The sequence below is a fragment of the Hemiscyllium ocellatum genome, chromosome 48 (genome assembly GCF_020745735.1).
Source record: "Hemiscyllium ocellatum isolate sHemOce1 chromosome 48, sHemOce1.pat.X.cur, whole genome shotgun sequence".
In the NCBI taxonomy this organism is placed as follows: Eukaryota; Metazoa; Chordata; class Chondrichthyes; order Orectolobiformes; family Hemiscylliidae; genus Hemiscyllium; species Hemiscyllium ocellatum.
Window position 1 is genome coordinate 4291655 of NC_083448.1, and position 22218 is coordinate 4313872.

Here is a 22218-nt window from a genome sequence, read left to right on the forward strand (position 1 = left end):
CAGCGGTGGAGTGTGGGTTGGGAGATGCGATGGTAATGACAGAAGGTGAGAGGACGTGTCCCCTCAAGCGTGGACAGCCCGGAACGAGGCAGTTTTCAGATCCAGCTACGAATAAACCGAGACAAGGTTAGGGGTGAATAATCCATGGAATTCTGGATGATGAGTAAGGCTAAGGAGGAATTTGATGCAGTAATGGCCCCATGGATAGTGCTGAAGGATGTTGTGGGTTACAGAGGGACATAGATAAGCTGCAGAGCTGGGCTGAGAGGTGGCAAATGGAGTTTAATGGGGAAAAGTGGGAGGTGGTTCACTTTGGAAGGAGTAACAGGAATGCAGAGTCCTGGGCTAAAATTCTTGGTGGTGTGGATGAGCAGAGAGATCTCGGTGTCCAGGTACCCAGATCCCTGGAAGTTGCCACCCAGGGTTGTTAAGAAGGCGTTATTCGGTGTGTTAGCTTTTATCGGGAGAGGGACTGAGTTTCGGAGTTATGAGGTCTTGCTGCAGCTGTACAAAACTCTGGTGCAGCCGCACTCGGAGTATTACGTACAGTTCTGGTCACTGCATTATAGGAAGGATGTGGAAGCTTTGGGAAGGGTGCAGAGGAGATTTACCGGGATGTTGCCTGGGATGGGAGGGAAGGTCTATGAGGAAAGGCTGAGGGACTTGAGGCTGTTTTCGTTAGAGAGAAGGAGGTTGAGAGGGGACTGAACAGAGACATACGAGGGTTTGATAGGGTGGACAGTGAGAGCCTTTTCCCTCGGATGGTGATGGCTAGCACGAGGGGACACAGCTTTAAATTGAGGGGGTGATAGATACAGGACAGATGTCAGAGGTAGTGTCTTTACTCAGAGAGTAGTGGGGCGTGGGACAGGAGTGGACTCGCCAACTTTAAGGACATTGAAATGGCCATTGGATAGACATATGGAGGAGAATGGAAAGGTGTAGGTTAGATGGGCTTCAGATTGGTTCCTCAGGTCGGTGTAACATTGAGGGGCCGAAGGGCCTGTACTGTACCGGAATGTTCCATGACTCCATCGAATGTGTCTCAGCTCCCGTTCTGCGTGAGACACCAGACGGTCAGGTGTTGTTGTGTTCTCTTGCCCTGAGGCAGGTGGGCCGACAGTTTCTGTCCCGGGGGGGCTGGGGTGGGTGGGGGGTGGTATTGGCCACACACCTTTCAATACCCATTTGTTTGTTTCTGCTCTCCAGGCCTTATACCAATCAATCAAAAACGAGAAACTGGAATGGGCAGTGTAAGTAACGGTTCAACACTCCTCTCCAGGAATACTGGGGCAAGTGCTCGCTCTCTGTCCTCTATCTCTCTCTCTGTCCTGTCTCTCTCTCCTCTCTCTCTCTCTCTCTCTCTGTCCTGTCTCTCTCTCTCTGTCCTCTCTCTCTCTGTCCTCTCTCTCTCGTGCTCTCTCTCTCTCTGTCCTCTCTCTCTCTCTCTCTCTCTCTCTCCTGTCTCTCTCTCTCTGTCCTGTCTCTCTCTCTCCGTCCTGTCTCTCTCTGTCCTCTCTCTCTCTCTCTATCCTCTCTCTCTCTCTCGTGCTCTCTCTCTGTCCTCTCTCTCTCTCTCTCTGTCCTGTCTCTCTCTCCGTCCTGTCTCTCTCACTCTCCGTCCTGTCTCTCTCACTCTCTGTCCTGTCTCTCTCTCTCTGTCCTGTCTCTCTCTCTCCGTCCTGTCTCTCTCTGTCCTCTCTCTCTCTCTCTCTATCCTCTCTCTCTCTCTCGTGCTCTCTCTCTGTCCTCTCTCTCTCTCTCTGTCCTGTCTCTCTCTCCGTCCTGTCTCTCTCACTCTCCGTCCTGTCTCTCTCACTCTCTGTCCTGTCTCTCTCTCTCTGTCCTGTCTCTCTCTCTCTCTCTCTCTCCTGTCTCTCTCTCTCTATCCTCTCTCTCTCTCTCTCTATGTCCTGTCTCTCTCTCGTCTCTCCTCTCTCTCTCAGTCCTGTCTCTCTCTCGTCTCTCCTCTCTCTCTCTCAGTCCTGTCTCTGTCTTGTCTCTCCTCTCTCTCTGTCCTGTCTCTCTCGTCTCTCTCTCTCTCTCTGTCCTGTCTCTCTCTCTCTGTCCTCTCTCTCGCTCTCTCTCTCTCTGTCCCCCCTCTCTCTCTCTCTATCCTCTCTCTCTCTGTCCCCTCTCTCTCTCTCTGTCCTCTCTCTCTCTCTCTCTGTCTCTATCTCTGTCTCTCTCTCTGTCTCTGTCTCTGTCTCTCTCTCTCTCTCTGTCCTCTCTCTCTTTGTCCTCTCTCTATCTCTCTCTCTCTGTGTCTGTCTGTCTGTCTCTCTCTCTGTTGTAGAAGTGAAAAGGTTAGTTGGTTACCTGAGGAGATGTGGGTTTGTTGGCCCATTCCCCCCAGCCGAGCCCCCTGAGGGAGGGAGTCCCAAAAATTGGAACTGGAGAGGCGCTCCGATATATTTCCGAGGCTGGGGTCAGGGGCTCGGAGTGGTGTTCCCATGTACCTGCTGCCCCTTGTCCTTCCCTATGGAAGTGGCCGTGGGGTTTGGAAGGTGCTGCCTGAGGAGCCTGGGGGAGTTGCTGCAGTGCGTCTTGTAGATGGTACCCACTGCTGCTACTGAGCGTCGGGGGATGGAGGGAGTGGGGGTTTGTGGGTGTGGGGACAATCGAGGGGGGGGCTGCTTTGTCCCTGGATGGTGTCGAGCTTCTCGAGTGTTGTTGGAGCTGCCCCCCCATCCAGGGCAAGTGGGGAGTATTCCCTCACACACCCTCCTGACTTGGGCCCAGGCCACTTTTGCGAATATTGTGTGCAATTCTGGTCTCCTTCCTATCGGAAAGATGTTGTGAAACTTGAAAGGGTTCAGAAAAGATTGACAAGGATGTTGGAGGGTTTGAGCTACAGGGAGAGGCTGAACAGGCTGGGGCTGTTTTCCCTGGAGCGTCGGAGGCTGAGGGGTGACCTTATAGAGGTTTATAAAATCATGAGGGGGCATGGATAGGATAAATAGACAAAGTCTTTTCCCTGGGTGGGGGAGTCCAGAACTAGAGGGACATAGGGTGAGGGGGGGAAAAGATATAAAAGGGATTTAAGGGGCAACTTTTTCACACAGAGGGTGGTACGTGCGTGGAATGAGCTGCCAGAGGAAGTGGTGGAGGCTGGTACAATTGCAACATTTAAGAGGCATTTGGATGGGTATATGAATAGGAAGGGTTTGGAGGGATATGGGCCGGGTGCTGGCAGGTCGGACTGGATTGGAGAGGTGACTTAATTGAGACATTAAAATAGTCAGAGGGTGAGACAGGGTGGACAGTGACACCTTTTCCCTCGGATGGTGATGGTGAGCTCAAGGGGACATAGCTTTAAATTGAGGGGGTGATAGATATAGGACAGATTAGATTAGATTACTTACAGTGTGGAAACAGGCCCTTCGGCCCAACAAGTCCACACTGACCCGCCGAAGCGCAACCCACCCATACCCCTACATTTACCCCTTACCTAACACTACGGGCAATTTAGCATGGCCAATTCACCTGACCTGCACATCTTTGTGACTGTGGGAGGAAACCGGAGCACCCGGAGGAAACCCACGCAGACACGGGGAGAATGTGCAAACTCCACACAGTCAGTCGCCTGAGTCGGGAATTGAACCCGGGTCTCAGGCGCTGTGAGGCAGCAGTGCCACCGTGCCGCCCGGGGTTGGGAGGTCATGTTGCGGCTGAACAGGACATCGGTTAGGCCACTGTTGGACTATTGCGTGCAATTCTGGTCTCCCTTCTAGAGGAAGGAGGTTGTTAAACTTGACAGGGTTCAGAAAAGATTTACAAGGATGTTGCCAGGGTTGGAGGGTTTGAGCTTCAGGGAGAGGCTGAACAGGCCGGGGCTGTTTTCCCTGGAGCGTCGGAGGCTGAGGGGGTGACCTTATAGAGGTTTATAAAATCATGAGGGGGCATGGAAAGGGTAAATAGACAAAGTCTTTTCCGTGGGGTGGGGGAGTCCAGAACTAGAGGGGCATAGGTTTAAGGTGAGAGGGGAAAGATATAAAAGAGACCTAAGGGGCAGCTTTTCCACACAGAGGGTGGTACGTGTATGGAATGAGCTGCCAGAGGAAGTGGTGGAGGCTGGTACAATGACAGCATTTACAAGGCATCCAGATGGGGACATGGATAGGAAGGGTTTAGAGGGTAAAGGGAACTAGATTAATGTAGGCTACCTGGTCGGCATGGACGAGTTGGGCCGACGGGTCTGTTTCTGAGCTGTATGAGTCAAAATGCACCGTAGATAGCTCTTTGATTTTGTTTTTGTATGTTGGTTGATGCTGCTCTGCATCAGATGCATCTGCAAACAGCCGTGAGCAATCCTCCACATTCACTCTCTATTCTGTCTGATATAAAGCTCCTTGAGATATCAGTGTCCTGCTGTTTCTCCCTGTGTACACCATGCACCATAACCGTAATATGCTGACCTCTGACCCACAGCAGCAGCCCCTTGAGGATCTGTCAGGACTGGGGTAAAAAAAGGGAGATTCGTTCATCACTGTCTAAGTCGAACATTTAGAAAATGTGAAGTCAAACAGAGATGTTCATTCCGAGTTCTGACAAAGGGTGTCCAAGGTTTTAGCTTCTCTCTCTTTGTTTGTAGTTGCTGACACGCCTACAATGTGATTCTACCCTTTTGAGGCAGCACATTGGCTCAGTAGTTAGCACTGCTGCCTCACAGCAGCAGGGATGGTTCAATTCCAGCCTCGGGTGATAGGATGGTTATGTTGGGGGGTTTTCACTTTCCAAACATCGACTGGGACTGCCATAGTGTGAAAGGTTTAGACGGAGAGGAATTTGTTAAGTGCGTACAAGACAATTTTCTGATTTCAGTATGTGGATGTACCTACTAGAGAAGGTGCAAAACTTGACCTACTCTTGAGAAATAAGGCAGGGCAGGTGTCTGAGGTATCAGTGGGGGAGCACTTTGGGGCCAGCGGCCATAACTCTATTAGATTTAAAATAGTGATGGAAAAAGGATAGACGAGATCTAAAAGTTGAAGCCCTAAATTGGAGAAAGGCCAATTTTGACGGTATTAGGCAAGAACTTTCGAAAGCTGATCGGAGGCAGATGTTCGCAGGTAAAGGGACGGCTGGAAAATGGGAAGCCTTCAGAAATGAGACAATGAGAATCCAGATGTCAGAGGTAGTTTCTTTACTCAGAGAGTAGTAGGGGCATGGGACACCCTGCCTGCAACAGGAGTAGACTCACCAATGTTTGGGACATTGAAATGGTCATTGGATAGGCATATGATTAGAAATTAGATCCCTACGGTGTGGAAACAGGCCCTTCGGCCCAACAAGTCCACACCGACCCTCCGAAGACAACCCACCCAGACCCATTCCCCTACATTTACCCCTTCACCTAACACTATGGGTAATTTAGCACGGCCAATCCACCCTAACCTGCACATCCCTGGGCACTATGGGTAATTTAGCATGGCCAATCCACCCTAACCTGCACATCCCTGAGCACGATGGGTAATTTAGCATGGCCAATCCACCCTAACCTGCACATCCCTGAGCACTATGGGTAATTTAGCACGGCCAATTCACCCTAACCTGCACATCCCTGAGCACTATGGGTAATTTAGCATGGCCAATCCACCCTAACCTGCACATCCCTGAGCACTATGGGTAATTTAGCATGGCCAATTCACCTGACCTGTACATCTTTGGACTGTGGGAGGAAACCCACATAGACACGGGGGAGAATGTGCAAACTCCACACAGACCGTTGCCTGAGGTGGGAATTGAACCCAGGACCCTTGCGCTGTGAGGCAGCAGTGCTAACCGCTGTGCCACCGTGCAGGTTAGCTGGGCTTCCGATTGGTTCCACAGGTCGGGTGCAACATCGAGGGGCCGAAGGGCCTGAACCGCGTTGGAACGTCCTGTGTTCTATTAGTTACGGATATGTGGGTGGGCACGGACGGGTTGGGCTGAAGGGTCTGGATCTGTGCTGTATGTCTCTGTGACGATGGGGGGACGGGCCGTGGAGGGTGGCGGGAGGGGGGAAGCTGGGAGTTACCCCTCCCTCGTTGGGTCTGACCGGGCCCGCTTGCTCTTCCAGAGACGCCGAGGAGCTGCAGAGGTCCCTCGTGCCCGACGGCGATGACCTGCTCAACGTGCCCCGCGTCAAGGCCAAGGGCAACCCCTTCCTGGAGGTGCCCTCCGATGAGAGAGCCCCCACCTACAAAGAGGGGCTCCTGAGCCGCAAGGTGCACGCCGACATCGACGGCAAGAAAAGTGAGTGAGCGGGGAGAGGAGAATCCCTCAGCCGCTCGCAAGCGGGACTGGGATCTCGGGAAAGGGGAGGCGACAACAGAGGAAGGCCGTAGGCCGCGCCAACTTTAGCGAAGCCAATAACAAAGTTAGATCTCATGGAATACAGGGAGAACTAGCCAATTGGATACAGGACTGGCTCGAAGGTAGGAGACAGAGGGTGGTGGTGGAGGGTTGTTTTTCAGACTGGAGGCCTGTGACCAGTGGAGTGCCACAAGGATCGGTGCTGGGCCCTCTACTTTTCGTCATTTACATAAACGATTCGGATGTCAACGTCGGGTTAATACGTTTGCAGATGACACCAAAATTGGAGGTGTAGTGGACAGCGAAGAGGGTTACCTCAGATTCCAACAGGATCTGGACCAGATGGGCCAATGGGCTGAGAAGTGGCAGTTGGAGTTTAATTCAGATAAATGCAAGGTGCTGCATTTTGGGAAAGCAAATCTTAGCAGGACTTATACATTTAATGGTAAGGTCCTAGGGAGTGTTGCTGAACAAAGAGACCTTGGAGTGCAGGTTCATAGCTCCTTGAAAGTGGAGTCGCAGGTAGATAGGATAGCGAAGGCGGCGTTTGGTATGCTTTCCTTTATTGGTCAGAGTATTGAGTACAGGAGTTGGAAGGTCATGTTGCGGCTGTACAGGACATTGGTTAGGCCGCTGTTGGAATATTGCGTGCAATTCTGGTCTCCTTCCTCTCGGAAGGATGGCATTAGACTGGAAAGGGTGTGGAAAAGATCTACCAGGATGTTACCATGACTGGAAGATTTGAGCTACAGGGAGAGGCTGAATAGGCTGGGGCTGTTTTCCCTGGAGCGTCGGAGGCTGAGGGGGTGACCTTATAGAGGTTTATAAAATCATGAGGGGGCATGGATAGGGTAAATAGACAAGATCTTTTCCTCCTGGGGTGGGGGAGTCCAGAACTAGAGGGGCATAGGTTTAGGGTGAGAGGGGGAAAATATAAAAGGGAGCTATGGTCTTTTCCCTGGGGTGGGGGAGGCCAGAACTAGAGGGTTTTGGGTGAGAGAGGAGAGATATAAAAGGGACCTAAGGGACAACGTTTTCACACAGGGTGGTACGGGTATGGAATGAGCTGCCAGAGGATGTGGTGGAGGCTGGTACAATTGCCACATTTAAGAGGCATTTGGATGGGTATATGAATAGGAAGGGTTTGGAGGGATATGGGCCGGGTGCTGGCAGGTGGGACTAGATTGGGTTGGGACATCTGGGGTCGGCATGGACGGAGTTGGGCCGAAGGGTGCTGTACTTTAACACGAGACATGGAGGTGAGGGAGCTGGGAACTGGCGTCGTCCTTCACACATGAATGTTTTGGTGTCTTACAGCTCCGTGGGGGAAGAGGAGGTGGAAAACATTTTATGCCATTTTGAAGGGGACCGTCATCTACCTCATGAAGGTCAGGCCCAAGGTCTTTAAACCCTTGTAGGATGTGTGTGTGTGTGTGTGTGTGTGTGTGTGTGAGAGAGAGAGAAAGCCTTCCCAGCTAATCTAGCCTCTCCTCACCTTAATCTCTCACCGAGGGGTCAGAGTGCTCTGGGATTCACACCCAATTTGCCACACCCCCCCCGGGATGTGTACAGAATCACAAGCTCAGGAGAAGGCGTGGCTGTGAGCATCGGTTACTGGCGTGGTTCAGGCCTTGGGCCTACTGCGGGAAAACGGAGCCTGTGTAGATTTAGGCGCAGGGGCCTCTGCCGCCAGGTGGAAGGCTCAGTCAGGCGATGTTCCCGGTGACGTTGGACACTTGCGCGAACGTGGGACCGGTGGCTAGCCTCGATTACGGGGACTGGCTTAACCCCAGGAGAGGGATGGGGCTAGGAGCTAGGGGAGCGGAGTTCAGAACAGAGGCCAAAAATAAAGGGCTTGGCCTGCCATACGGTTGAGGAAGGCCTTAGGGTGTGGATTTCTGGTTCCTTAAAAGTGGAGTGGCAGGGAGACGGGGAGGCGGGGTGGGTGGGGGAAGCGTGATAAAAGCATTTGGTTTGCTTGCCTTCATTGGTCAGTGCATTGAGTTGGGAGGCCATGTTGCGGCTGTACAGGACATTGGTTAGGCCACTGTTGGAAAATTGTGTGCAATTCTGGTCTCCATCCTATCGGAAAGATGTTGTGAAAGGGTTCAGAAAAGATTGACAAGGATGTTGCCAGGGTTGGAGGATCTGAGCTACAGGGAGAGGCTGAACAGGCTGGGACTGTTTTCCCTGGAGCGTCGGAGGCTGAGGGAGTGACCTTAGAGAGGTTTATAAAATCATGAGGGGACATGGATAGGGTAAGTAGACAAAGTCTTTTCCCCTGGGGTGGGGGAATCCAGAACTAGAGGGGCATAGGTTTAGGGTGAGAGGGGAAAGATATAAAAGGGACCTAAGGGGCAACTTTTTCACACAGAGGGTGGTACGTGTATGGAATGAGCTGCCAGAGGAAGTGGTGGAGGCTGGTACAATTGCAACATTTAAGAGGCATCTGGATGGGTATATGACTAGGAAGGGTTTGGAGGGATATGGGCCGGGTGCTGGCAGGTGGGACTAGATTGGGTTGGGATATCTGGGATGGGTTGGACCGAAGGGTCTGTTTCCGTGCCTACAACAGAAAGAGCTGAAAATGTGTTGCTGGAAAAGCGCAGCAGGTCAGGCAGCATCCAAGGAGCAGGAGATTCGACGTTTCGGGCATGAGCCCTTCTTCAGGAATGAGGAGAGTGTGTCCAGCAGGCTGAGATAAAAGGTAGGGAGGAGGGCCTTGGGGGAGGGGCGATGGAGATGTGATAGGTGGAAGGAGGTCAAGGTGAGGGTGATAGGCCGGAGTGGGGTGGGGGCGGAGAGGTCAGGAAGAAGATTGCAGGTTAGGAAGGCGGTGCTGAGTTCGAGGGATTTGACTGAGACAAGGTGGGGGGAGGGGAAATGAGGAAACTGGAGAGATCTGAGTTCATCCCTTGTGGTTGGAGGGTTCCCAGGCGGAAGATGAGGCACTCTTCCTCCAACCGTCGTGTTGTTATGGTCTGGCGATGGAGGAGTCCAAGGACCTGCATGTCCTTGGTGGAGCGGGAGGGGGAGTTGAAGTGTTGAGCCGCGGGGCGGTTGGGTTGGTTGGTCCGGGTGTCCCAGAGGTGTTCTCTGAAACGTTCCGCAAGTAGGCGGCCTGTCTCCCCAATATAGAGGAGGCCACATCGGGTGCAGCGGATGCAATAGATGATCTGTGTGGAGGTGCAGGTGAATTTGTGACGGATCCCTTGAGGCCTTGGAGGGAGGTGAGGTGTGGGCGCAAGTTTTGCATTTCTTGTGGTTGCCGGGGAAGGTACAGCGGAAAGAGGCCAGTTTCACGGTTGGTTCTATTCGGGGAGCCTGGAAACGCTTTGAGAGAAGGTGGGTAGGGGGGAGGTGGAATAGATAGCATCGTGACTCGAAGCAGCGCTGAGGAAAACATCTGAGTCGGAAAACAGCGGGCTCCCTCGAAAACACAGGAGAGAGCAAGTTGGAGGACGAGGGACCGACAGAACAGGCAGCTCGTTGTTCGAGGTTTCATGTTCGAAAAGAAGATAGACTGGCGATTTTTTTAAAATTCAGGAAAAGGTGGCTGCTCTATCTGGAGACAAAATACTTCGGAAAGCGTGTGGTTCGAATGAAAGGGGAATGAGGGATTTGTTCTATCAAACTCCCACACCCCCTCCCCCCTTCATCCATCCCTCCAAGAAATTTGAGGAAAAAAAATATGAGGAGAGATTTCGGATTGGGAATTTGAATTTTCCAAACGTTGATGCCGTCGTCAAGAGGTGTGTGTGGTGCTGGGAAAGCAAGGCAGGCCAGGGCAGAATCCGAGGAGCAGGAGAGGGAAAATTCCCCTGACGAAGGGCTTCTGCCCGAAAGGCGGATTCTCCTGCTCCTCGGATGCCGCCCGACCTGGGAGTGGCAGTGGGAGAGGGGCTCCCTGCGATTCTTGTCGAGAGAGAGGAGGAAAACTGCTAGCGAGGCCTGGCGAAAGAGGATTCGCGGTCGGGTTAAAATCAACAAGGCCGAAAAAACAATGGCTGCAGATGCTGGGAACCGGATTCTGGATCAGTGGCGCTGGAAGAGCACGGCAGTCCGGGAGGAGCAGCGAAACCGACGTTTCGGGCAAGAGCCCTTCATCAGGAATATAGGCCGAGAGCCTGACCTGCTGTGCTCTTCCAGCACCACGCGCACACACACCTCTCGATTCTGATCTGCGGCGCTCAAGACTCGTGCTTGGAGGAGGAAGAATTTGTTAAACCTGTTCGGGAACGTTTTCTTGGGAACAGAAGGAGAGTTTCTTGGGAAATGAAGGTGCCCCAGGTGATCGGAGGCTATGAGTGTAGCCACCTGAATTCTTTTTGTTGTGAAGCGCTGATGGAAAAGGATAAGCCTTCCCTCTAAACGTTCGAGTTTTCAACTGGGCTAAGGCAGATTTTAACACATCGAGGCAAGACCTTCCGAATGTTGACTGGAGTCGGCCGTTCCCTCCTCTGACAGGGAAGTCTAATAAACCCGAGAGTTCAGTCACTAAGCTCCCGTTGTGGTGAGGCATTGGGATTCCCGTCAGGAATATGAAAGCATCATCGCCACGGGGTCCAAAGGAATCTCGGGAACAGGGCCAACCGGGCTTTCGGAAGAGGGAGATCGGGAAGGCAAATAGGGGAGGAGGGAGCGGGACGATGTGAGATCCCTTCGGCGAAGAAGGCTAAGGATAATCCGAAAGGGTTCCACATGTACATGCAGAGTGAGAGAGCAACTAGAGAGAGAGGGAGAGAGAAGGTGGAGAGAGACAAGAGAGTGGAGAAATAGAGAGGGGGGAGAGAGAGAAGGGGGGGGAGAGAGAGAGAGAGAAGGGACGGAGAGAGAGAGAGAGGGGAGAGACAGAGAAAAGAGGGAGAGAGGAGGGAGAGAGAGAGAGAGAGAGGGGGGTTGAGAGAAAGAGAGTGGGTGAGTGAGTGTAGGGCCTCATAAAGATCAAGGAGGGTGGCTTTTAGTTGACCCTCAGGTGATGGGAGAAGGATTAAATGAATATTCCACATTGATGTTTACTGCGGAGAAAGAAAGTTCAGAGAACGCAGAGAAATAAATCTTCATGTTTTGCAAACATTGGATCTGTTGGAAGTGTCAGGAAACATTAGATTAGATTCGATTCCCTACAGTGTGGAAACAGGCCCTTCGGCCCAACCAGTCCACACTGACCCCCCGCAGATCAACCCACCCAGACCCATTTCCCTCTGACTAATGCACCTAACACTATGGGTAATTTAGCACAGTCAATCCACCCTAACCTGCACATCCCTGAGCACTATGGGTAATTTAGCACGGCCGATCCACCCTAACCTGCACATCCCTGAGCACTATGGGTAATTTAGCACGGCCGATCCACCCTAACCTGCACATCCCTGAGCACTATGGGTAATTTAGCACGGCCAATACACCCTGAGCACTATGGGTAATTTAGCATGGCCGATCCACTCTAACCTGCACATCCCTGAGCATTATGGGTAATTTAGCATGGCCGATCCACCCTAACCTGCACATCGTTGGACTGTGGGAGGAAACCGGAGCACCCAGAGGAAACCCACGCAGACACGGGGGGACAATGTCCAAACTCCACACAGTCAGTCACCGGAGGCTGGAATCGAACCCAGGTCCCTGGTGTCCGTGAGGCAGCAGTGCTAACCACTGAGCCACCATGCCACCCAGTTCTGTCTCTCTCTCTCTCTCTCTCTCCTTCTTCCACCCCCGTTTTCGGAGGAGCCTTGCCTGAAACACGAACCACCACTCCGCGTCGATCTCCCACACTCGACCCTCTCTCCCTTACCCCCCTCTCCCCTCCCCTCCCTGCTGCCTAACCTTAACTCTTATCCCCCTCTCCTTCTACCCAACCTCTGTCCCCTCTGGCTCTGCCCAGACTCGAACCTGTCACCGACTTTAGGGGGAAGGGAATAGGAGGTAAGCGTGTGGGCGCTCTTCTGGCCCCCTCAGCCTCCCACGGGAGCCTCCCATAACCGTGGTGTGCGAGGGTGCTGCAAAGGCGCATCTGTTCCGGCAGCATTCCGAGCAGCAGGAGAATCAACGCTTCCAGCATTACTCGTTCCTCGCAACATCGATGCTCCTGCACCTTAGATGCTGCCTGAATGGATGCGCGTTTCTAGCACTCCCCGCCCCGACAACACACACACTCTTTGACCACAGTCAGTACCTCACCCTCGGGTTTAGCCAATGCAGAAATATTTGTGAGTTCCTCCCCCCACTTAATTTCCCACAAAGTCCTGGGATACGCAATTTTTTAGGCGGCACGGTTGCTCAGTAGTTAGCACCACTGCCTCACATTTCAATTCCAGCCTTGGGCGACTGTCTGTGTGGAGTTTGCACATTCTCCCCCGTGTCTGCGTGAGTTTCCTCTGGGTGCTCCGGTTTCCTCCCACAGTCCAAAGATGTGCAGGTTAGGGTGGATTGGCTGTGCTAAATTACCCATAGTGCTCAGGGATGTGCAGGTTAGGGTGGATTGGCTGTGCTAAATTACCCATAGTGCTCAGGGATGTGCAGGTTAGGGTGGATTGGCCATGCTAAATTACCCATAGTGCTCAGGGATGTGCAGGTTAGGGTGGATTGGCCGTGCTAAATTACCCATAGTGCTCAGGGATGTGCAAGTTAGGGTGGATTGGCCGTGCTAAATTACCCATAGTGTTCAGGGATGTGCAGGTTAGGGTGGATTGGCCGTGCTAAATTACCCATAGTGCTCAGTGATGTCCAGGTCAGGGTGGATTGGCCGTGCTAAATTACCCATAGTGCTCAGGGATGTGCAGGTTAGGGTGAATTGGCCATGCTAAATTACCCATAGTGCTCAGGGATGTGCAGGTTAGGGTGAATTGGCCATGCTAAATTACCCATAGTGCTCAGGGATGTGCAGGTTAGTTGCATTAGGCAGGGGGAAATATAGGGTATGAGGAATGGGTCTGGGTGAGTTATTTTTCGGAAGGTCAGTGTGGACTTGCTGCCTGTTTCCACGTGGTCGGAGTTCTAATTCCTGTTCCACACGGGGGACTAATTTGTAATGTTCTGTCCACATGGGTCTGGGGGAGCCTGCCGAATGAAGATGGAATTGGATTTTAATGGTAGGAGACAGAGGGTGGTGGTGGAGGGTTGTTTTTCAGACTGGAGGCCTGTGACCAATGGAGTGCCACAAGGATCGGTGCTGGGCCTTCCACTGTTTGTCAGCTCGATAAACAATTTAGCTGAGGATACTGAAGACGTGGTTCGTACGTTGGTGTGGGACACTCAGATTGATGAAGAAGGTGATGGAAGATTGCAAAGAAATCTCGCTCAAGTGGGTCAGTGGGCTGAGGAGAGGCAGACGGAGTTTAAGTGCAAGGGGTGACTTTTTGGCGACGCAAACACGGGCGGGACTTGCCCACTTAACCGTCGGGCCTTGGGCAGCGCTGTCGAGCAGAGGGGTCCATCATTATTTGCATTTTGCATCACAGATAGAAGGTGTTTGCCACACTTACTTCCTTGCTCAGAGCTTTGAGTCTAGGAGTTGGGGTTGTACAGGACATTGGTGAGGCCTCGTCTGGAGAAATGCCCCCACTTCGGTCATCGGAAGCGTCTTATGGAGTGGGTTTGGATGGGATTTGTCAGGAAATTGCCGGGAAGGAATTATAACCAGACTTTTCTCCCCTAGGAGTTTCAGGGGGGTGACCTTATTAGAGGCTTGTAAAATCCAGAGGGCGATAGATAAGGTGAACAGTCGGTGTCTTTTCCCTCGTGTGGGGAGGATTCAAGACCCAGGGGCACTTTTTTCTTGAACGGGAGAGGTGAAAGATTTAAGAGGGGCAAATGTCTTTGAACGCAGAGGGTGGTTTGAGCTTGCACAAGACGCAGTTAGAGGATGTTCAGACCGGTCCCTGCATTAGAAAGGTTTGGAGGGACAGGGGCCAGGGTTGAGCGAGGGCTTACTTGGCCGAGAGGGGTCCAGCTCTCTGCTGTGGCGATTCTATCCCTGCCAGGGGTGGGGGGGCTGGCTTGTGAGGGAACGCCAACAGGGCGGGGTGTTGGATTCCCAGCACCGACTGGGGCTCACCGTGAGGGGACCCACCTGCTCAGTGTCTCTAGCGTCTCTCTGATTAAACCGATCGCGGGACTCTGAGGTAGCTTGATCATCGGACTGCAATGCGTTTTCTGTATTCTTTCTGTTTCTATGCTGCACGTCTCTCTGTCTCTGTTCGGCGCCTGCAGGAGGAGTTCAGGCCTAGCAAACAGGCTTCAGAAGAAACGAAAAGCGTTCACCACAGCTTGGCTTCCAGAGCTGAGGAATACCATTTTCTATATTCTTTCCTTTTCTCTACTGCATATCTCTCTGACGCTAGCTCTCTGCCTCTGTTCGGCGCCTGTAGGAGGAGTTCAGGCCCAGCAAACAGGCTTCAGAAGAAGCCAAAAGCGTTCACCACTCCTTGGCTTCCAGAGCTGAGGAATATCGTTTTCTATATTCTTTCCTTTTCTGTACTGCACATCTCTTTGACGCTAGCTCTCTGCCTCTGTTCGGCGCCAGTAGGAGGAATTCAGGCCTAGCAAACAGGCTTCGGAAGAAGCCAAAAGCGTTCACCACTCCTTGGCTTCCAGAGCTGAGGAATATCGTTTTCTATATTCTTTTCATTTCCATGCTGTACATCTCTCTGACTCTAGCTCTCTGCCTCTGTTCGGCACCTGTAGGAGGAGCTCGGGCCTAACAAACAGGCTTCAGAAGAAGCCAAAAGCGTTCACCACTCCTTGGCTTCCAGAGCTGAGGAATATCGTTTTCTATATTCTTTGCATTTCCATGCTGTACACCTCTCTGACTCTAGCTCTCTGCCTCTGTTCGGCACCTGTAGGAGGAGCTCGGGCCTAACAAACAGGCTTCAGAAGAAGCCATCAGCATTCACCACTCCCTGGCTTCCAGAGCTGAGGAATACAACAAGAGGCCGCACGTCTTCCGGCTGAAGACGGCCGACTGGCGGATCTTCCTCTTTCAGGCCGAGTGAGTGGGGAGGGCAGTTCAGGGTCGCGACGGGCAGTGGGAATTTGGGAGGGCGGTGGCACTGGGAAACCTGGCTGATCCCTTGGGCGGGAGGGAATATCGAAGCCTCCAATCCGCCAGGCCTGCTCGTTCCTGGATGAGTTGTGGGGGAGGGGGGGAGGTGGACTGAGATTGAGGAGGAATTTCTCCAGTGAGAGGGCCTCTGAAACTCCCGGAGAGCTGCGGGAGGGTGGGAAGGCAGAGCATACCGAAGGCCGGGATTGATGGATCAGCCGGGGAATGGCAGGGTGGGAGTCAGGGAAGGGAAAGTGGGACCAGCTTAGGGAATGTCAGACGAAGGGGGTGGGTGGGTGTGGTCTTTACGGTCAAAGCAATGAGCGAGAAAGGTTCCTCTTTTCCGACCACCAGGAACGCCGAGCAGATGAGCTCCTGGATCACTCGGATCAACCTGGTGGCCGCCATGTTTTCCTCGCCCCCTTTCCCGGCCGCGGTGGGCTCCAAGAGGAAGTTCAGCCGCCCCATCCTTCCTTCGGTCACATCCAAGCAGTCCGAGGTACGGTTCCACGCGATGCCTTCCCCCCCTCTTCCCCCACGCCAGCCGATCAGGGAGTTTCCGGCCTTCCTGAATCAATTTCCCATTCCCATTCCCCCCCTCAAGCCCCCAACCCAGCGTGGGCTTCAGAATAAGCCATCCACGCCGCGATCTCTGTCCCAGGGGAACCAACGCTAAGTCGGAAACTGATCAGTTTCCCTGCGAGGCAGAGGTTTGGTCCATTGCCCTGCCATTATCCGTCGGAAATTGGTCACTTTCACGGAAAATCGGAAAACGGTCAATGTCACCGGAGCTGTAAGTCGGAAAACGGTTCACTTCACCGGTTTAAAAACTCGGGATTCTTTCTGAAGGTCGCACTTCACTGAGCCCTCGAGCTGGGAAAACCGGCAGCGAGGTATTCCCAGAATCGTTCCCTCTTCTCAGGCTCACAGTCGGGACACCACTGTCTCTCCAGAACTGTAGGGATGCTCCCTGTTTTGGAGTGGGCCGACTGGAAAGGGAGAAGTGTGTAGCGGAGATGTTTTCTTCAGCTCGGCCGCAGTGGGAGTCGAACCCACACTGTCGGGCTCCCTCGACTTCTCAAGCTGCCAATTGAATCAGCCAAGCCCACCCCCCCCGTCAAAATCAAACATAATTAAAATTTGGGTTTCTATTCCCGATGTGTGACTGGGCTCGAGTCCAGCTGGGTTTTAGCGGCAGGCAACTGCGGAGCCATGAGCGCCGACTCAGGCATGATGGGTTTCGGTGGCGCCGCTTGTTCAGAACTGGCCGGGGCTGGCTCGAACCCCGCCCGCCCAAGGTGCGTCAGTGCAAACCGAGCGAGGTGACGTGACGTGACATTCCGGGTGATTGGCTTGTGTCCTGGAAGTTTCTAGAAGCAGGCGGCGGTTCCGTTCCGGCAGCCATCTTTGCCGGGCCCACTTTGGAAACGGCCACTTTTGGCGTTCAAGCCGCCCTGTCTCGATTAAAACCCATCCAAGGGTTTGGGCGCCGAAAGCGAACGATCTGGTTCTCCCCTTAGTTTCTGCGTCAGTCTGTAACGCCCCTTTCTGCCTTCCATTTTGCGAGGTTGACCATGTTTTGTGGCAGGGTGGGGGTGACCACTTTTGACAGATGGCACTGTTGGGGGGGCGGGGTTTGGAAAACGGGCGCAGGTCTCCATTTCCCGCCTCGCCCGCTTGCTTTGCTGGAAGATTCTGAGGCCACCGGGTGCCCGCTCCTCCCCTGCATGGGCATCGTCCCCTGGACCGGGGAGGGCCCATCTGTAAGGGAGAATGGGCACCGCTGAGAGGACAGCGCGCCCTCTGAAGGGTTGGCGTGGGTGCCAAAGAGGGCCCGGGCTCGCTCCCCAGGGGTTGGGGGGAATGGGGGGGGGGAGCCAGTTGCTCGTGGAGACAGCCCCAGGTTGGCACCTCCCCTCCGCGTTGGCACCATCAGGGGCCAATCGAAAGCGGGAGCGACTTTCTTTCTCTTCCTGCACCCTCCCCACCTGGTTTGCTCACGGGACCTTTCCTTGCCCCTTCCTGATTGGTTCCTCACGATTGGCCCAATCGTGTCGGGTCATAGCCCGGGTAAGGATGGCGCATTGCCCTTCCAAAAGCAGCGCCCTTAACCACCAACTCCCACCCCGTCCCCCCCCCCGGAGACTGAGCGAGAAAGGTTGTTTTGAGCCTGCTGTGTACCATCGCAGGAGGAGCAATTGGAATCCCATGATGCCATGCTGCAATCGATACTGGACGACCTCGACGACCATCAGATGACCTTTCCAGACAGGAAGTGGAAGGCCAAGGACTTTGAAGAATACAAAGTAAAGCAGGAGTACTTTGAATATGAGGTAAGCCAACGGAGTTTGAGTTCCTACTGTGTTTCTCACATCGCCTCCCCACCCCCCCTCCCATCCCCTACGTCTCTCGAACCCCTACTGTCAATCCAATCAAGCCAAGTATCCCATAATCCTCCACCACTCTAACCACCTGCCTATGTCCAGGGACATCTATCTGATCCGCAGTGCTCCCCGGTGGTCAGGGGGATTCCCGCAACCGTTTTGAGACGCATTAATCGCTCTTCCGATCGCCCTTCCCCGGCTTGAACTCCATTTGCCGCTGCCTGGCCCACCCAAGGGGCAGATGGAGCTCAAGTTGGAGTTTTTGAGAAGGTTCGTAGCTCAGCTTGAGGTTTTGGATGTCGGTTCGCTCGCTGAGCTGGAAGGTTCGTTTTCAGACGTTTCGTCACCCTAACATCTTCGGTGGGCCTCTGGTGAAGCGCCGCTGTTACGTCCCGCTTTGTGTTCAGGTTGGCGATGTCATTTCCTGTGTCGGTGGTGTCATTTCCTGTGTCGGCAGTGTCATTACATGTTCTTTTCCACAGAGGGTGGTAAATGGGGTCCACATTAATGTGTTTGTTGATAGCGTTCCGGTTGAAATGCCATGCTTCGAGGAATTCTCGTGCGTGTCTCTGTTTGGCTTGTCCTGGAATGGATGTGTTGTCCCAATTGAAGTGGTGTCCTTCCTCCTCTGCAGTGTGTCCAGTTCTCGTCCCCCCGGTCATAGGAAGTATACTATTAAAGCCATGATCTCAGTCTGACGACCTCACTGGCTCTGACTCAGCCAGCCCCTGCCCCTCCCACCCCGATAACTGAGGTTGAATAAGCTGCATTTCAATCTGATAGGCCAGATGGAACGACTGGTCGTAATCTCCCTGCGTTCGAACTCGTCGTCTGCTCCGATCCCTCAGCCCGAAACTCTGATGCGCGCGTTCGGAATTGGGGTTGGATTGTGGGCGGGGTGGGGAGCGCTGCGTTGCAATGAAATGCGGGTGCCGCCAGGAGGAAGTCTGTTCCCGTCCGCTCGCCGTCCCAGGGAACACCTGATTTTGTTTTTAAACGGTGGGGCTGGGTCTCCCAGCGTCTTGAGAGATTCCCGATCGGACGGGGGACTCCAGAGGGAAGGAGAACGGGCGTGAGGAAAGCCAGATAATTCCGTTGAATTGGTGGACCATTTCTGATGGTGGGAGTGCGTCAGAAAGGTCCGGGGGAGGGGAATTGGGTAGGCGGAGGGAGGGGTTGAGAAACGGGAAGGGAATTCGCTTCCCGGAGAGTGGAATTTCCGAACGAAGAGGGGCAAACGAGTTGGCGATGAACTGGGGAGTGAGAGAGCGCACGAGAGCAGACCTGGAAAGGGGGAGACCATAAGGAGCTTGTGGAGGTGTGGGGTGAGGTGGGGGACAATGGGCCTGAGAGAGAGGCTGTGATGTCTGTTTATTTGACCCATCATCCCTCATCGGTCATACAGTCAGAGAGATGTACAGCACAGAAACAGACCCTTCGGTCCAACCCGTCCATGCCGACCCAGATATCCCAACCCAATCTAGTCCCACCTGACAGCACCCGGCCCATATCCCTCCAAACCCTTCCTATTCATATACCCATCCAAATGCCTCTTAAATGTTGCAATTGTACCAGCCCCCACCACTTCCTCTGGCAGCTCATTCCACACACGTACCACCCTCTGTGTGAAAAAGTTGCCCCTTAGGTCTCTTTTATGTCTTTCCTCTCTCACCCTAAACCTATGCCCCTCTAGTTCTGGACTCCTGGGAAAAGACCTTTGTCTATTTACCCTATCCTTGGCCCCCTCATGATTTTATAAACCTCTATAAGGTCACCCCTCAGCCTCCGACGCTCCAGGGAAAACAGCCCCGGCCTATTCAGCCTCTCCCTGTAGCTCAAACCCTCCAACCCTGGCAACATCCTTGTCAATCTTTTCTGAACCCTTTCAAATTTCACAACATCTTTCCGATAGGAAGGAGACCAGAATTGCACACAATATTCCAACAGTGGCCTAACCAATGTCCTGTACAGCCGCAACATGACCTCCCAACTCCTGTACTCAATACTCTGACCAATAAAGGAAAGCATACCAAACGCCGCCTTCACTATCCTATCTACCTGCGACTCTACTTTCAAGGAGCTATGAACCTGCACTCCAAGGTCTCTTTGTTCAGCAACACTCCCCAGGACCTTACCATTAAGTGTATAAGTCCTGCTAAGACCAGGCTCAGTGGTTAGCACTACTGCCTCACTGCACGAATGTCCCGGGTTCGATTCCAGTCTCGGGCGACTGTCTGTGTGGAGTTTGCACATTCTCCCCCCATGTCTGCGTGGGTTTCCTTCCATTGTCCAAAGATGTGCAGGTTAGGGTGGATTGAACATGCTAAATTACCCATAGTGCTCAGGGATGTGCAGGTTAGGGTGGATTGAAAATGCTAAATTACCCATAGTGCTCAGGGATGTGCAGGTTAGGGTGGATTGGCCATGCTAAATTACCCATAGTGCTCAGGGATGTGCAGGTTAGGGTGGATTGAAAATGCTAAATTACCCATAGTGCTCAGGGATGTGCAGGTTAGGGTGGATTGGCCATGCTAAATTACCCATAGTGCTCAGGGATGTGCAGGTTAGGGTGGATTGGTCATGCTAAATTACCCATAGTGCTCAGGGATGTGCAGGTTAGGGTGGATTAGCCATGCTAAATTACCCATAGTGCCCAAGGATGTGCAGGTTAGGATGGATTGGCTGTGCTAAATTATCCATAGTGCTCAGGGAATGTATAGATTTAGGTGGATTGGCTGCGCTGAATTACCCATAGTGCTCAGGGATGTGTAGATTAGGGTGGATTGGCCATGCTAAGTTACCCATAGTGCTCAGGGATGTGCAGGTTCGGGTGAATTGGTCATGCTACAATACCCATAGTGCTCAGGGATGTGCAGGGTAGGGTGGATTGGCCATGCTAAATTACCCATAGTGCTCAGGGATGTGCAGGTTAGGGTGGACTGGCCGTGCTAAATTACCCATAGTGCTCAGGGATGTGCAGGTTAGGGTGGATTGGCCATGCTAAATTACCCATAGTGCTCAGGGATGTGCAGGTTAGGGTGGACTGGCCGTGCTAAATTACCCATAGTGCTCAGGGATGTGCAGGTTAGGGTGGATTGGCCATGCTAAATTACCCATAGTGCTCAGGGATGTGCAGGTTAGGGTGGATTGGCCATGCTAAATTAGCCATAGTGTTAGGTGCATTAGTCAGATGGAAATGGATCTGGGTGGGTTAGTCTTCGGAGGGTCGGTGTCCAGTTGCCACCCAGGTTGGGCCGAAGGGCCTGTTTCCACACTGGAGGGAATCGAATCTCATTTGCTTTCCCAGAATGCAAAGCACCTCGCATTTATCGAAATTCAACTCCCATCTTCGGCGACTCTCTCGGTCCGATCTCAAACGGACCCTTCGGTTTAGAACGGCGTCCATCAGGTTTCCCAGCGGGAACCAGTCCCGTTTTTGCCAAGTGTTTCAGCCCCTGCCCGCGTCAAACCTTTCCTTGCGCCAACCCCTTCCGCGCGCCACCCTCTGCTTGAGGAACCCGCTCCAAACCTCCCCCCTAAGACCGCGTCAGTGCTGGACTCCCCTCCCCTCCCCCCCTCGGGGGTCTCCTCTCGACTTTGCCCCCCCTGTCGCCTGACTGGCTCTTTTTGTTTCGCTTCCCCCCTGTCCTCCCCCGCCCGCCCCGGCCTAGAAACGTCGCATCGAGACCTACGTCAACCTCCTGAAGGTCAAGCTGAATGAGGGGACGGACGACCTGCAGAAGCTGGAGGGCTGCTTGCAGGACTGCGCCGACGGGTTCGGCGGGCTCAAGAAGTCCCACTCCAGCCCCTCCCTCAACCTGGAGCCGCAGACCCCCGTCGTCAAGGTGAAACGCAACGTCTCGGAGCGGAGGACCTATCGGAAAATCCTGCCCAGTCGGCGCCGCAAGGCGCTGTGAGGCGGGGGAAATAGGGAGACCGAGGACTTGACGGTCAACTGTGCCAGGGAAAGATTCGTTAGCGCTCGCTGAAGGAGCAGGGCACCTTGGGAAATATTTGGCCAACTCTCCGACAGCGATACCGGAAGTTGTTTTATTTTTGTACTGAAAATTGCGGGGTCGTTTTTTTTTAATATATATATATAAATTATGATGTTTTTTTTTGAAAGCACTTTCTCTTATCGTTTTTCTCCCACCTCACTGCCGCCCCGATATCTCTCTCCTAGCTTTCGCTGTAGAGTCGGGAGTCAGCTGGACAAAACGCTGACGCCCTGGGCGTATTGCGTACAGCTCTGGTCGCCAGCCGATTGGAAGGAATTGTTGGAAAGGACATCGAGGGGATTTACTGGGATGGGAGGGAAGGTCTTATGAGGAAAGGCTGAGGGACTTGAGGCTGTTTTCGTTAGAGAGAAGGAGGTTGAGAGGTGACTTAACAGAGACATACGAGGGTTCGATAGGGTGGACAGTGAGAGCCTTTTCCCTTGGATGGTGATGGCTAGCACGAGGGGACACAGCTTTAAATTGAGGGGGTGATAGA

General features: G+C 53.2%; 1 protein-coding gene across 1 annotated transcript in view; it reads left to right on the forward strand.

Moving 5' to 3' along the window:
• LOC132836934 (PH and SEC7 domain-containing protein 3-like) overlaps nucleotides 1-21849 on the forward strand; it is a 34657-nt gene extending 12808 nt beyond the window's left edge. Inside the window, exons 8-14 of the mRNA XM_060856512.1 lie at nucleotides 1210-1253; nucleotides 6062-6237; nucleotides 7615-7685; nucleotides 15141-15286; nucleotides 15695-15839; nucleotides 17530-17673; nucleotides 21396-21849. Of these exons, the coding sequence (XP_060712495.1) occupies nucleotides 1210-1253; nucleotides 6062-6237; nucleotides 7615-7685; nucleotides 15141-15286; nucleotides 15695-15839; nucleotides 17530-17673; nucleotides 21396-21641 (972 nt within the window). The 3' untranslated portion in view covers nucleotides 21642-21849. The remainder of the gene's footprint in view (nucleotides 1-1209; nucleotides 1254-6061; nucleotides 6238-7614; nucleotides 7686-15140; nucleotides 15287-15694; nucleotides 15840-17529; nucleotides 17674-21395) is intronic.
• The last annotated feature ends 369 nt before the right edge of the window (nucleotides 21850-22218 follow it).